This window comes from Callorhinchus milii, unplaced genomic scaffold (genome assembly GCF_018977255.1).
Source record: "Callorhinchus milii isolate IMCB2004 unplaced genomic scaffold, IMCB_Cmil_1.0 Scaffold1, whole genome shotgun sequence".
NCBI classification, from domain to species: domain Eukaryota; kingdom Metazoa; phylum Chordata; class Chondrichthyes; order Chimaeriformes; family Callorhinchidae; genus Callorhinchus; species Callorhinchus milii.
The window spans coordinates 116226370-116241410 of record NW_024704742.1 but is presented as its reverse complement, the minus strand read 5'-3'; the positions used below and the strand labels follow the sequence as shown (position 1 = coordinate 116241410).

General features: G+C 40.0%; 1 protein-coding gene across 1 annotated transcript in view; it reads right to left on the bottom strand.

Moving 5' to 3' along the window:
- Positions 1-15041, bottom strand: part of arhgef28a (Rho guanine nucleotide exchange factor (GEF) 28a) — a 105483-nt gene that overhangs the window by 65887 nt on the left and 24555 nt on the right. Inside the window, exons 7-9 of the mRNA XM_042331699.1 lie at positions 4541-4664; positions 686-827; positions 482-537 (exon numbers count right to left, since the gene is read on the bottom strand). Coding sequence (XP_042187633.1) covers positions 482-537; positions 686-827; positions 4541-4664 — 322 coding nt within the window. The remainder of the gene's footprint in view (positions 1-481; positions 538-685; positions 828-4540; positions 4665-15041) is intronic.

The following is a 15041-nucleotide window of genomic DNA, read 5'->3' as shown; positions in this document are numbered from 1 at the left end:
GTTTGTTACAAGTCACTCCAAGGCAACTCTCCTGCCTACTCAAACACCTAGACTTTTATTCCCTTGTGATTGGTGATTGGCCTCTCACACTCACAATACACATGCATACAGACAATAAGTTTCCATGTAAATCAGGCCTCCTCCAGACAATCGCATCCTTTAACAGTTCCTGCTACCTGTCGGGTTTAAATGGCCCCAAACAATACCGTGCAAACAACAAAGGCAACTTTCCAATAGACATCAGTCTACATTCAAACGAGTTTGCAGTTTCCCTGGTCATGATGTCACCACCGCCACAGGTGGAATTGATGACCTGGATGTCAGCCACATTTTAGAGCAGGACATTGTCTGACAGTGAACGCAGAAGCGCTGACCAGAGATTGTCCTCCATTATAGCTCTGGTTGGGATTTTATGGACCCCAACCACAATGAAGTTCGATTGTATATACACACACACACAGACACACACACAGTGTTTTACCTTGGTACACATGGGAAGAGAATCTTTGCAGTTTTTATGGACATTCAAAGTACAATCTGAAAGAGAACAAAGGTAATTGTTTCCTAAAAAATTTGTGTAAACAACATTCTGTATCTTGCAGGTTTACATCATGGCATAGTGAACTGTTGGAACTTTTTCCAGCAACGGACTGGAACGACCTTAAGTCAAATGCTTGGAACTCACTGAAGCATTGGAGCATATCTTTTCCTGCAACAACCTTGTCACAAAATGGACACTGCATCGCTCCTGAAAGAGTCCCTGTAATAAAGTGATGTCCGTTGCTCCATTTCTCTTTCTCTTTGGTATCTTTGTCCTTATTTTTGCCCTGTTAAAATAAGAGTCAGAACCAAAATTCAGATTTTATAGAATACACCTCATGACCCAGCAGATGTTTTTGGCAAATTACCTCATGCAAGTGATTGTTTTACAGATCAAAGGAATTGTTCACCCATAGAATACAGTCACTACATTTTATAGTGAATCCCTAAGACGTCATCCTGACATGAAAGGCGCCATATCAAATGCGAGGATTATTTTTTTAAAAAAATTATTGTATTGTTGAAGATGTAAACCCTTTCATTATTTCTTAACTGTAATCTGAGTTAAGTGGAGTGTTATCTATGCTCTGCTTATGCAAAGGAACACATTTTGCTATAAGAAAATGTTCAAACATTTCTTTGAAAATCTCTGTAATTAGGGTTTGACGCCCAAGAGAAATTCTTCATCCTGTTTGTTATCTCATTTTAGCACACACAAAAAAATCACTGTTTATCAGCAAACAAGTCACTTATGAACCAGTCATGGTACAAGTTGAGCTTGGTGGTAAGCATCAGTGAGTTCAGGAGCTGAGTCCTCATCTACCAGAGATGCAAACTCAGAGTGAAAGCCTTCAATAAGGAGAAGTAGAATAATGGAACATTTTGATGCGTGTGTAAAAGAGCTCTTAAATAAGTCTGTCAGTGTTTTAAAAGGAACAAAGTGGAGGAAAATAGGTGGATTAAAGGGAATTTACCTGTTTCAACAGGTTTGAACAGGTAAATTCCCTTTAATCCATCTATTTTTCTCCACTTTGTTCCTGAAGGGATTCAGTTTTGTTTCCCCCTCTTAGTGAGGTAAGGTTCCTCACTAGGCGTTTACAGCGCCTTGGGACGTCCTCCCGACGTGAAAGGCGTTCTATAAATGGAATCTTGTTGTTGTTGTTCCATGGCTACTATTCACGTGCAAGTTTTGAACCATGAGTGGTCCAAGATTGTCCCGTGGAAAGGATGCAGCATAAATGCAAGTTGTTATTGTTGCTGAGTGTTGGGAGGCTCTTTAATAACAGGTGAGACATTAGCTAAAGCTCAATCCTGTCCTCACTCAAAGATCACACACAGACACATTCCAGCAGAGTTTTCGGGATAGCAAATGGGAGCAGGAACCATTATGAGTTTCCTCCTCCATTATCCATGGGAGCTGACCTCAATCATAGACTCCAATTGTTTCCCGTACTGGACCTTTTACCTGACAGCACATTTTACTGTCCAGCTTTCCAGCCTGTAAAGTTGTAACCTTCATAACTTGGGCCATTGGAGAAGCAAATACAATTTGATGTATTATGTTATAGCACTTTTTTATGTATTATATAAATCCATTCAGAGTTTCATATTTATTCTAAACTCTTGGCAGGATTACCTGTTCACAGAGAGTTGAGTCAGCGACTAACGTGACTGTAAAATTTAGTAAGCAGACCAAGGTAATTATTAACGCCTCAGGCACACATTCAGAAAAACTGATAGCACTGGTTTCAAGATCGGAGGGAAAAGAATTCTGTTGAATAGAAGTGTTACAAGCAAAATTCCCAAAGATATCACACAAACAATTTTGGTTTGGTTAGTTTCACTATTTTTACAATGTATCGGGAAATTTTCAAAGTTTCTCAAGCTCTGAAAATGCACTGGTTGAAGGATCACAGAAATCAAGCTCAGCATGTGGTCTATAATGTTCTTTAGTGGATGTATCTGTGATCATTCTCAATAAAATGGACAATTGAACCCAGTCTAGAACAATGTCAATTCTGCAACATTTCACCCATTCTTATGCTCCCCATTAACTGCTTCTGAGATACCCCGTCACCAAGTGTATGTTTCATTCCAGATGCCCAGACAACTATGGCCATGTATCTGGCATGCACGGAACTAATAAGCTACAGCATAGATCCAACAATGTTCATTCAAGCCTTGCTCACATGGGAGAGATAGGAAGTAGTTTCACGCTTTGCCTACCTGACGATATTCACATACCACACATCCCATTCCACTGCTCAAACAGAAATATTTCACATTTTTCTCTTTCTGAGCTTTCAGCAAAGTAATGAGTTTCTCACATTAGAAATCTAATCAGTAACCAGAAGGCTGTGAATTAATCTCACTGCAAGTCTGGAGTTTAATTCTGGCATCTGATGGGTTTCAAAAGCATACCACTGGGCTAGGAGCCAAGAGTTGGGAACTGAGCTGAAATAATGGTAAATCAAGCATTTATCTCCCTTGAGAAAGCAAATCATCTCCCTCTGCTCATTTCCTCCTCCTGCTCTTAGCAAATGGAAAGCTAAGATAAACACATACGCCTGGTTTGTAGAATAACAACTTGCAGTTACATAAAGCCTCACACATGGCAATATGAATCACCAAGCAAGGAGAGTGCATTGATCAATGGCACAATTAAAGAGATATATTTTTAAGAGGGGTTTAAGGCAAGGACAATAGGAACTCCAGAGATCAGAAGCATTGTGGCTGAAGGCTCAGCTACCGATGGAAGTGCGAAAGGACGAAAGGACTGAGGAACAAAAGGTGGACCAGATTTGGAAGAATGGACTATAACGGGCAAAAGAATAGGACCACAGGAGATGGCAGAAGTAGTGCGGGGGAGGGGTAAGATTGTGATGGGTTTTAAAGGGAGATTCTAAAGTTGATCTGCTGGCAGCCAATAATAATAATAGGTGGGCCAATACCTAAATACAACAGACTGGGCAAATCTGTAATACTGTTTACAAGTTTAGTCAAAACCACTCAAGACTTTGCTTTCCCAGTAACATTAAGAGATGGTTGGAATCCCTAAATAAACTGGCAAAGGTGAAAAGGATGCACACAAAGCAGAAAAAATACGCTGTCACTAAACTTTACAATACATCCTGTGAAGTGCTTTGTAACATCTTGATGACATGATAAAGTGCCATATCAAATGCAAGGATTTTTATTATTATTTATTATTATAAACGAATGTGTAAACTGGAAGCGAAAATGGATCACAAACTCAGCAGGGAGACTTGCTTAACTGTTTGTAGACATTTCAAAGCAATGAACCAGTCACAAACGTAGTAGGACTGAGCCAAAATCTGAAGAGCCTTAAACAAGCAACTTGAAGAATTGACATATCTATAAAAGACGAGATGAAAGTTAGTGTTAAGAGTAAAGAGTTCAACAAAATAAATCCCCATCCACTAGGACTCTAACTTGCAAGGAGCATGGACATGAACACATATTTCATGGTACCATCTTCACCCTTTCGTCTTAGCATCAGTGATAAGCAGGAGGCCATAGACCTACATAAAATTTAAGGTAAAAGTTGTGACATTATCTACAAGGATCTAAAATGTATTACCCTAATGACCAACTAGGCATGAAAACGAGTGCTGCTCCCACGTTTCTAACCCTTGCACTAAGTGTTGAGTACTGTATTGTTCTATGGGTAACATGCATCCCAAACTGCATAGGGAAACATTATTGAGTAAAAAGGGGTATCATGCATGGGAGCTGAGGGGCCAAAATCTAAATGGGAACAGGAGCTGTTAAATGTAATAGCAATAGCCAGGGGTTTATGTGGAATTTTATGGTTGAATTTTTACCAGGAACTGGGCTTGGAGCCTGAGTGTCTCTTGTTCTGGCCATAGAGTTTTAGGACACATTTTCCGGAAAACAAGCATGTAATATATAACGAACAATACAATACTGGAAAATGCTTCACAAAGAAGAACAAATAATAAAATGCTGGATTGATCACCTTGCCCTTATTTCGAGTGCTGGTCATTCTGCTCTTGAGGAAGCTGAAGGTCCGACTCACTTTACATTTTTCAGTCTCCGATTTTGATGGAATAATATACTTGTCCCATTCCTCCTCTTCAATTCTGCAGAAAGAATACATTTAGGCCAAGTCCTGATGAGGGATCAAGAGTTCAGACCCTTACTCTCAGATTTCCTTTTCCCCCTAAAACTGACCGATGTTCAAGTCTATTTATGTTTTGTATACAATTCAAATGGGTCTTATTTTGAACCACACAATTGATGGCACCTCAAACTCCGTTAGGTTCCGAAGTGACTTAAAGATTGCTACATGTTATATCTTGTTAGAATCACTGATCACGTACAAAATAATTACTTATTGCAAATCATCTCTTTATTTAATTTCTGTGATGTTTGAGGCTCTACCTCTCAACCGCAAACAGTCTAAAAAACCAGATCTACTGCATGTGCAATTACATAAGTGAATCCTTCAAGGGCCTGAAATTCCTCTGTTCCCTGAGGTTAATGAAAATGTAGACATGCGTAAACAGGGGCAGAAAATTGAGCATTCATACTAACAAATAAGCATGTTAAGGTCTTAAGGGCCATTAAGGAGGAATTAATTCAAAAATTCCATCATTCAGAAGGCACATCGAAAACTGAATTTTAGATCCAGTAAAGCGCTGGGGTCAGTTAAATTGCAGAAATGATGTACAAGTTACATTAGTGGGACAAAAGGGAATTGTACAGATATTAATGGCTGAGAACATGCATTTAACAGTATTAGTAGGCATTTGGAATTCCAGAAATGTTCATGCACCACTTATTTCCTCTATATTCTTACAGGAAAACATTCCAGCAATTTCAAAATTACTGCACAAATCTCCCACTTTGTGAGAAGTCGGGTTATGATATGATAAGCTTTCCACTGCACAGATCCAACAAAACTAAATCTGCACTAATAACTTTAAATATGTAAATGAAAAGTAGAGAACATGTCTATTATGCATTTTAAATAGAGATTAGCTAATTACATTATTGGATCACCTTCCAGTGATATTCCAGTAAGAGCTAACTGTACAAGAAATGTATACAAATATAAAAGCAACCCTTTAATGCCACTACAGGATTTCAGTGTGCCACTGTCAGCAGCACCATATACGATAATGTTACATCTCAAACCCTGCAAATGAATCTTATACTGTAAATGTTATGTACAAAAGTGTTCAGCCCATCATATATGCTGGTGTTATTCGCTCTAATCTGCTATGATGCCAATTCTCTGATTGTCATGCCCATTTAATATTACTTTTCTTCAAGTATTTATCCAAATCTCTTAAATACTGTTTGGGTAGTCCTGCAGCTCAGTGGTTAGAGCACTCTCTTCACAAGCGAGAGACCTGAATTCAGTTCCCGGTGGGGTGAAACTTTGGCCAAGTTTCCTTACTCCACAAGCCTGACAATAATCCTTCAAAAAAAATAATAAAATTGGTCACTTCAATCCATGACTATTTGTGGGACACTGCTGTGCACAATTGGCTGCTGCGATTCGCCCACTAAATATACAGTGAATTAATTTTACAGTACATTCTGTGAAGCCCTTTGAGAAGTCTCGAAGACATTAAAAGCGCTATATCAAATGCAAGGATTATTATTATTTATTTTATTTTTATGGTGTCAGCTTCAACAGCCATTTTTGGTAAAGTATTCCACATTCTAAAAATACTGCATTTCCTCAAACCTTCCTTTTTTCCTTCTCGTAGTGATCCTTAATTTATGTCCTTTAGTTACTAACTCACCAGGCAGTAGAAATATAAAGCGCAAATTTCTATCTAGTCTTAACCCGCATTTCATCATAAAATTTAATATCAGGCAGAACGGAGGACAATTCTTAAATTCAGAACTTGTGTTTTCTGCAGTTCTTAAGAAGAACCTGCTTCCAAATTAAGACAATTCTATACAATCTTACATTTTAAGGTTAAATGGTTTTACAGTGTAAGACTAGGTAAATTTTGGGCAATAGTTTCTCTCTTTACTCAATTGAAACCACTTAGAATTTTAAAAATTGCAATATTCTGTAATTTGACATGCATGTTTCAGCCTCATAAAGAGATACAACCATGGAGTTTCAACCCATAATTTGGTTTAGGAGGTTGTATCGCTGATTTATTCCTTACTGCATTGCACTCTGGTGCAGTTTGAAAACATACCAAGGTCAAGGAGTACAGTTCACGTATTTGTTCATACAATTTAATTTGACTTAAAGGTCTACCCAATGGAGTTTGGAAATTATTTTTAAGGTCAGCAATCAGGCTGTTACTATCAGCAAGTATAGAATTAGACTTGTTTGTTGCTATTGGGTAAAACATTTCCAGTGCTAAAACATACCTATCCACCACTTACATCAGTGCTTACCTTAGATGTACAATACAAAATTACATTTGCACAGCACTTTTCATGTCGGGAGGACGTCCCAAGGTGCTGGACAGCCAGGGATTTGAACCTGAGCTGGGGGTCGGAATCAGGGAGGATGGAGGGCAGGGAGGGTAGGAGGGTGGCCGAAGGCTCGGTCAAAGAGGAGGCTTTTGAGACGTGCCTTGAAGAATATAACAGTGTATATCATAGTCATGCACATATCTTCAAGAGTAGAAGAACAGTGCAAATGTTTAGAGTTGCAAAGGGCAATTTCAGGACAGATACCAGGAGTTTTCTTCACCTAACAGACAATTAATAACTGTAAAGGTTGCCAGGAAGGGTGGTTGAGGCCAGGGCATTGGACTCATAAACACCAACAGCATGATGCTCTGAAGGGAGGACGGTTGGGTGGGAATTCTGTAGGAATGAGTTCAGATGGGCCAAAGCGATCTTCTTCATCAAAACTAATCTTGTGATAATCGGTACTAGCATTCAATTCAAATGTTATCGTTTGAAGTCATAATCCCTCGCGTTCCTGTTAGAAAACTAGAAAATGTTTGTAGGAAAATACCCAAACACAAAGTTAAATATGTTGAACGCTGCCTAAATATTCATCCAAACTTTCAAAATCAGTAACAGATTATAAACCTCTTTCACAAATGTTTTCTGGAAATAAAAGGTTTGATTATACTGAACTCTACTAGAAGTCAAGGTGCCTTTTGTTTTGTTTACTCAACTATCATTTTTATATTACACTTCAAAATCATTTTTTATGCCTTTCATCATTACTCCAAAAGTCTTGCACTTCACATTAGAAGTTTTTTTCTTACATAGATAAACCTAAATTGTATTGCTAAACATGTGAACTACTACAGAGGAAATAAATTGATTGCAAAGATTACATTAAGGCTAACAAAACTGGAATTCCTACAAGTGGCATTGAGGGATATTTGGTACTCCAAATTTTGTTACTGTACCTTCCGAACGTCTGTTAAATGGGCTGTGTGCATTTTTAACAAAAACAGAGGAGTTTCAGGCCCAAGGCCTGTTTGACACAGTTATGAAATATTTCTAGGACTAATGCTAGTGAAGTCTTGGCAACACATCTTACATCTAGCGAAGTAGTGCACAGAATGGCACAGAAATGACACAGAATGGCAGCAGCTATTGGAAGTGAGGCATTGGTTTAGAAAGGGAAGGGTTAGCAAGTAAAGCCACTAACAGGTTGACGGTACATGACAAATTGCTACCACACACTTATTCTTCAAAGGCTAATATACCTTTCAAGAACTGAAGTAGCATTAGTATAAGAATGGGCAACAAACGTCCCTATAGGCCTGACGGTACATTTGATAATTTTGATTTTGATATATTTTTATTCGTTGTGCATATATGTATGCTGATCTTTTAATAAGCTGGCTGTGGAAACTCGCATATAATGAACCAAATCTCCCAGAGAGTTTGTTTAGACTAAAGCAACTGGATTCAAGGGCGACAGCAACTGAACTGTGCAAGGGAAGGAAAAGCATGCACCACGTGAAATAATATTTCAAGTTCTTTGTTTATTGAGCAAACTAACCAAAGCTCAAAATCCCCAGCCCAGGAAGGAACTGATGGTCTCAGCAGTGCTGCTACTTGCTGTGCATGTACTGCACGTTTTCCCCACTAAACGTGCAGTATAAATCAGTGCTGAAGTAGCGCGAATTGTGCTAGAGATCTGCTTCTCACGCCACTTGGAGGTGGTGCTTTCAGAAGCACTGTGATTCTCACCCACACAGTACACATGCAGTGTATTCACACTGGGCTATTCCTCTGGGCACTATTTGAAGCTCTCACATGTCCACTGAGTCACCGAGGAGCTTTTAGCTGATTGTTTTTTAGTATTACTGAAGAGCTGGATTATGCTGACTCTTCAATAACATCAACAACATTTTAATGCTCTGCTCACTGTTGTCCTGACAGACTGCCTGTCGGACATCAAGTCCTGGATGAGGGCAAATTTCCTACAGTTGAATGTGAACAAGATTGAGGCCCTCCCGATTGGCTCGCGCCAGCGCCTCAGCACCTCAGGCTCTGGCAGCATCAACCTCCATGGTTGCACACTCCAACTCACCGCCAGTCAGGAACCTAGGTGTCTTGTTCGACCCTCAACTGTCTTTTCTCCCCCACATTCAAGCCATGACCCGCTCTGCCTTCCCTCACCTCCGTAACATCGCCCGAATCCGCCACTACCTCACCCCTTAGGCCACTGAAACTCTTGTTCATGCCTTCATCACCTCCAGGCTCGACTATGCAAATGTCCTGCTTGTCGGCCTTCCCAAGTCCTCCCTCCATAGGCTGCAGATAATCCAGAACTCTGCAGCCCATGTCCTCTCCCGCACCAAACTCCGTGACCCCATCTCCCCCACTCTCGCCCGACTCCATTGGCTCCCTATCCTTCAGAGGATCCAGTTCAAGATCCTGGTCCTCACCTACAAAGCCCTCCATGGTCTCGCCCCACCCTACCTCTGCGACCTCCTAACCCCCTACCAACCAGCCCATTCCCTCCGCTCAGCCGTCTCTGGCCTGCTCCACGTCCCCCGACCCACCCGCCCCACCATTGGCGCGAGAGCCTTCAGCCACTCTGCCCCCAAACTCTGGAATTCCATCCCCCAGTCACTCCGCCTCACCCCCTCCTTAGCCTCCTTCAAGTTCCGCCTCAAGACCCTCCTCTTTGACCATGCCATCGGCCACCCCCCTTCCCCTCCCCTCCCTTCCCCCCCAACTCCAGCTCGGGTCTGAAATGTTGTACTCTGTCCAGCGCCTTGGGACGTCCTCCCGATGTGAAAGGCACTATACAAATGTAATCGTGTTGTTGTTGTTCCTGTTATTGTCATGGGAAAATTGGATGTTTTCTTTTATCATGGCTCCAGCTCCTGTCTGTGGTGATGTATAAATTAAACTTCCTACTCCACATCGTTCTACCAAGCTTGATTCCCTGCAGTATAAACACATCATCTCTCTAAAAGCTTTTCAGAAGTCAATCAACTGCATGTGAGTGATTATGGGACACAGCCTCCATGAAACACTCAGCTCAGTGAGCCCAGTGTCTTTCCTGACTCAGCTCTTTTAATCTTAAAACACTGGAAAAATATCACGACTGGTACAACTGACTCAGCTATTAGATACCTGTACAACCTTGCATTTGCTGGAGCGGCTTACCAGTTAACAAAACCTAAGGCATGTTTGAGTTAAGAATGTCAATTGGGGAAGAGTCACAATTAGTATCGAGCAAACACAGTGTGCAAAGGACAGCCACTATGGTTAATGGAAATATACACTTTAGATAACTTTGGGTGCAAGACAGCAATCACAAATACAGTCCGTTCTTTGTCACATGGTTACAAAACAGGTCTTGTGCTTTTTACTTTACATAAGAAACAGGGCATTTTAGGAACTGGAAAAAAAAAGTCCATTAAGCCTAAAAAACCTGTAGTTGATCTCATCCTCACTTTCCTGCCTACTCATCATATACCTCAATCCCTCCTTTCTCCAGAAATGCATCCAATTATCTTTTTATTATTATTTGATTCAATAGCCATTCCTGGTAAATCTACACCAGGTACCCATTACCATTTTGTGAAACAATTCTCCTTGAATTCCTTTTTCACTTCTAATTCTTAGATTCTATCCCCTTGCTTTTTAAACTAATTTTATAAGTGGCTGGAATTAAATAATCACGAGCATTTGTTGACCAATGCTCTTGATTGAGAATTAGTGAGGACCTGCAAGGACATATGGTCTTACATTTAACAAGTATTGCATTGTGTTGATTTAAGCATAATTCAGTTGCTACAAATCCCTGTGAAAGGTTAACATGCTTTCCCTGATCCAGCCAGTCCCTCTGCTTAATGGAGTTGCCATAAAATGTTGGAACACAGCCTGGTGAATACAAAGCTTAGTGCAATGGTAGTGTGAACCAGTGTTGAACTCAAACAGCCTCCTACTGCTTATAATATTATTGAACAAACTGCTTTGTTGCAAGCTACATAGACCGTGAGCTCACATCAGGCTGGTGGACAGCAAAGCGCTTGCTATTCCTTAACACAAATAGGTTCAGATCCTGTTCCGACCACCACCACCATCTGCTATTGTCTTGATCAGTTCCTAAGACTGCACACAGGAGCTAGCTGGTCCAGCCTGGGCATTACTCTGGCACAGGAGTGCCTCAGGACTAAAGAGCTGAACTATCAAAACTACCAAGTTCTCTGGGTAATGATATGAACAACTGCACGTGTGCAGGCCATCTGATTTCCTGGTAGCTCCTCACTACACAATGGTTACACACAGCCTGTTGGGGGAACTCCTGCAAGGAGAATAAAGATATGCCAGGAAACTCTCTAAACCTCAAAATGGTAGCCAGACTGCACTAGATTTGAGCTGGGTCTGGCACCTTCATGCCAACTCATTCCAAAAGTAGGAGTGATGCCAGAGGGGTTAATATTCACATCACTCATATGGAACTATATTATCCGTGTGATAAATCAAATACCACATAGCTGACCCCACTCTCTATCATATCAGACTCCTCTATTCCTGCACAGCAAGGATGCCTGGCCCTGAAATTGAAAAAACCCAGACCACCAAGAGCCAACCTCTGACTTAGACCACTTAGCAGTCATTCTCCAGCATGGGAGATCTAGTTAAGAGATCTGAGACAAATATTAGGAGACGCACTGGAAAAACATGGAGACTGCAGCCACAGTGGAACTGCTCTTGGTGCTTCCTCTAGCCTTGTCCTGGGTAGTAAAGCGTGACTAGAGTTAATGCCTGGCTAGTTTCTGACCAACACAGGTCATTTCTTCTTGAGTCAGCTGGTGACCACTTGGAACTACCAACCATAATTGGGTAATGTCCAATTCTGCACTTCTCCATCCCCTCCCCCATGATTCCCAGCTACACAGGTCTATATTATTGCTCTGGTGTAATCCCAAGCTAACCAAGTTGAACAATTTACAAGTCACCTGCTCCTCTCTCATTGGTTGAAGGGGTGGAGCTGTTTACCATTATTCAATATTTGATACTTAAAGAATTTGTAAATCTGTATCCAAAGCTTGGGCAATTATTTCAATAAATAACCCTTCCATTTCTATCCCAATAGAATTCCCAACCAACAAGTTAGCTGAACCACTGAGAATAGTAGGTATCTAACAGCTTACAAGGAGCTTATGAAAGCATATTGGAAAACGACAGAGAAATGGCCCAGCTTTGGCACCACTCTGGCAAAGGGCATCTCTCTGGCACAGACAAGTCCCAGGACAAAAGTTGTAAGATACCTGCCAGCAACAGTGGTTCATGTATCTTGCTGGTTAAACTTATTCCAATGATAAACAGGATTATTTATTGAAACAGTTTGTTCTTTTCAGAGTCAGCACAGGCACAATAAGGCAGAATAGTCTCCTTCTGCCCTCAGAATTTAATAAGACTGAATAATTCCATTGTACATTAGCAAAAAAAATGGTGGAACTATTTTTAATATTTGGTTGCTCATTCAGCCATTTTCTGCAAATGTTGGATACCGTTTTTGCTCTACAAACATTTAGTTACTGCAGTACCAATAGCAGTTCTAAAACTATACTCTGATACTCGATTTGTATTAATGCTTTGGTTGCGGTGCAGTCAGGCCTACAATAAAGCCATTTACATGAAGTCAATAATGTCAGATTTTTTTAATCAGCTACTGTGAATTCACTCAGCAAAACAGAAAAATAAAATTATTTCAGCGAGTTTAAGTACAGTAGATGCTTTGTCAACCAATTCAGTGTTTGATTCGTCCATTAATTCACCATTTACTTTCAGGACAATAGCAATATAATCAGATATTTTATCTCAACATTTGTGATCTTTTTTAAATGGGCAATTTGAACTTTTGCAAAAGTCTTAGTCCATTGTCTGGGCTAGGATCAATACTTTTTTTTCAATGAATCACCAGAATCTCAGGCCCAGGTGAATGATGATAAATAGGGGAAAGATTCCACTTCTTTGTGGTAAATAATGAGCCTGTGTCTCTCATCAAATCATCCTGATCATGCCAATGAGTTTGAAAACAGTGCAGTTTCTCTTCTGTCATTAAACTGCTGAAACAAATTGACCAACGTAACAGCAACAAATCTGTTCCAATACCAAAGCTTCATATAAATGGCCTCAATGGGAGATTATTTCCAGTATGGATGTTAAAATGTTACTTAATAGGATTAAAGTTAGACAGATGATAATTTTACAGGCAAATATTCATTAGACAACTGAAACATACTCTTTAAGAAACTCCGACAAAGTCAGGTGCTGCAGCGAGTCTGCTAGCTCCGAACAGCCTTCCTCATCAGCTGACAGCGCCCGTTTGCGAAAACTAAATTCCCTACAGAAAACGATAGATTCCTGAAACTCTGCTGCAATAAACAATACACTGGACAGAAGAGCAGAATAATACATTCGGATGATGTAGCTCTCATCTAATTTTATGACTACAGAGCATCCGTAACACAAAACTGGATCCAAAAGATTTAAATCCTAATGGGTTCACTCAACTTCAGCCTTCCAAAGTCGATCATTGAGCACTATGTTTAGAGATATTGTTTAGAGGGAGGTGAGAAAGAAGAGAAGCGGGGTGTCCTCAGGGTTAAAATGGCTCTGAGATGACTCGCCTACTAAAGTTAGACTGGCCCACAGTAATCAAATTTATTATGAGGTACATACAGTCGCACAATCAGAATGCTGTTTACACTGTTTAACCTTAAAGGAGAGGTCATCTACGATGTTAGATATTTGCTCATGACACCAAGCTACAGTATACAAACAGATGACCACTGTACAAGGGAGCTTTGATAGGATTTCAAAGGAACCCAAGGAACTAAATAGATTTCAAAGGAACCAAAGGAACTAAATAGATGAGAAATGGATTATAATGTTTGAAGGTAATGCACATTGAAACAGAAAAGCATGATGCATGCATACTTCGACAGGCTGCATAAAACACGTACACAATGAATAAGTGACCAGCAGCAATGGTGGAAAAGCAAAACAATTTGAATATTATTGATCTATCACTAAAAGTGTCTAGTTAATTTTTAAGTTGTTTTCAACTGGAACTGCTCTCAAAGAGGAATTAAGAATGAGTGAAATTATTTAATTCTAATCAAAACCGATTATTTTAACTCTGGGTATTGACAAATGTATATTAATGTGTGGAATTATGAGCAGCTCACCTTCAATGCTGGTGCATTGGAGAGGATTCAGAAAAAGTCACAAGAGTTTGGCTCAAGTTTGTGATGAGAAACTTAGTGAAGTAATTTTCATGGCAAAAAGAAGATTGAGAGGAGACCTGTTTCAGGTCTTTAAAATCATAGTAGTAAAACATATTTGTAACTGAATGTGTGATTGAAGTATCTGAGGACATGGGTACAAAATACCAACCTTCAATAAGACTCATCGATTAGAAGACTTCACTCTCCCCCCCGCCACCCCTCCTCACGCGCACACATACACACACATTCCCAGATATCAGAAATGTGGATAGACTCCCTGAGAAGCAGGTAGTGATGTGTCAATTACCTGTGTTTTTTTAAAAAGGAAATTATTTTCTGGATTCGAACTGGACCAAACACTCACTTCATTAACAATGGTTCCTATGTCACTGGGACAATAGAAAATGGCTTCCGTGGAAAAGATTTAATGATATTGGTTGTAAAATTAGATTCAAAGATGTATTTCTCTCTGTTTATCGAGGAGAATATTCTTTGTGGAGATTAATTAAATTGGGAAGAGCCCGTGTTGAGACAAACTGTACATGGTCTAAAGGAGGAGCAGGTTTGATGCCATCAAACAATCTTTTTATTTTCCATGCTTCCTTTTGTTCTTAAAAGTAGTACACTGGCTGTGGTTGCAAACCACAGTGAGCTCCATATTTGCTAGGCAGATCAAATTTGTTTCATATTTTTCGCTAAACTGAGCAATTGATCAACTGGTGCGATTTATTTAAAACAAATTTAGGAGAAATCAATCTTGAGCACTAAATTAGCCATCAAATGGTGGAAAGGTTGGCATCATGGTAG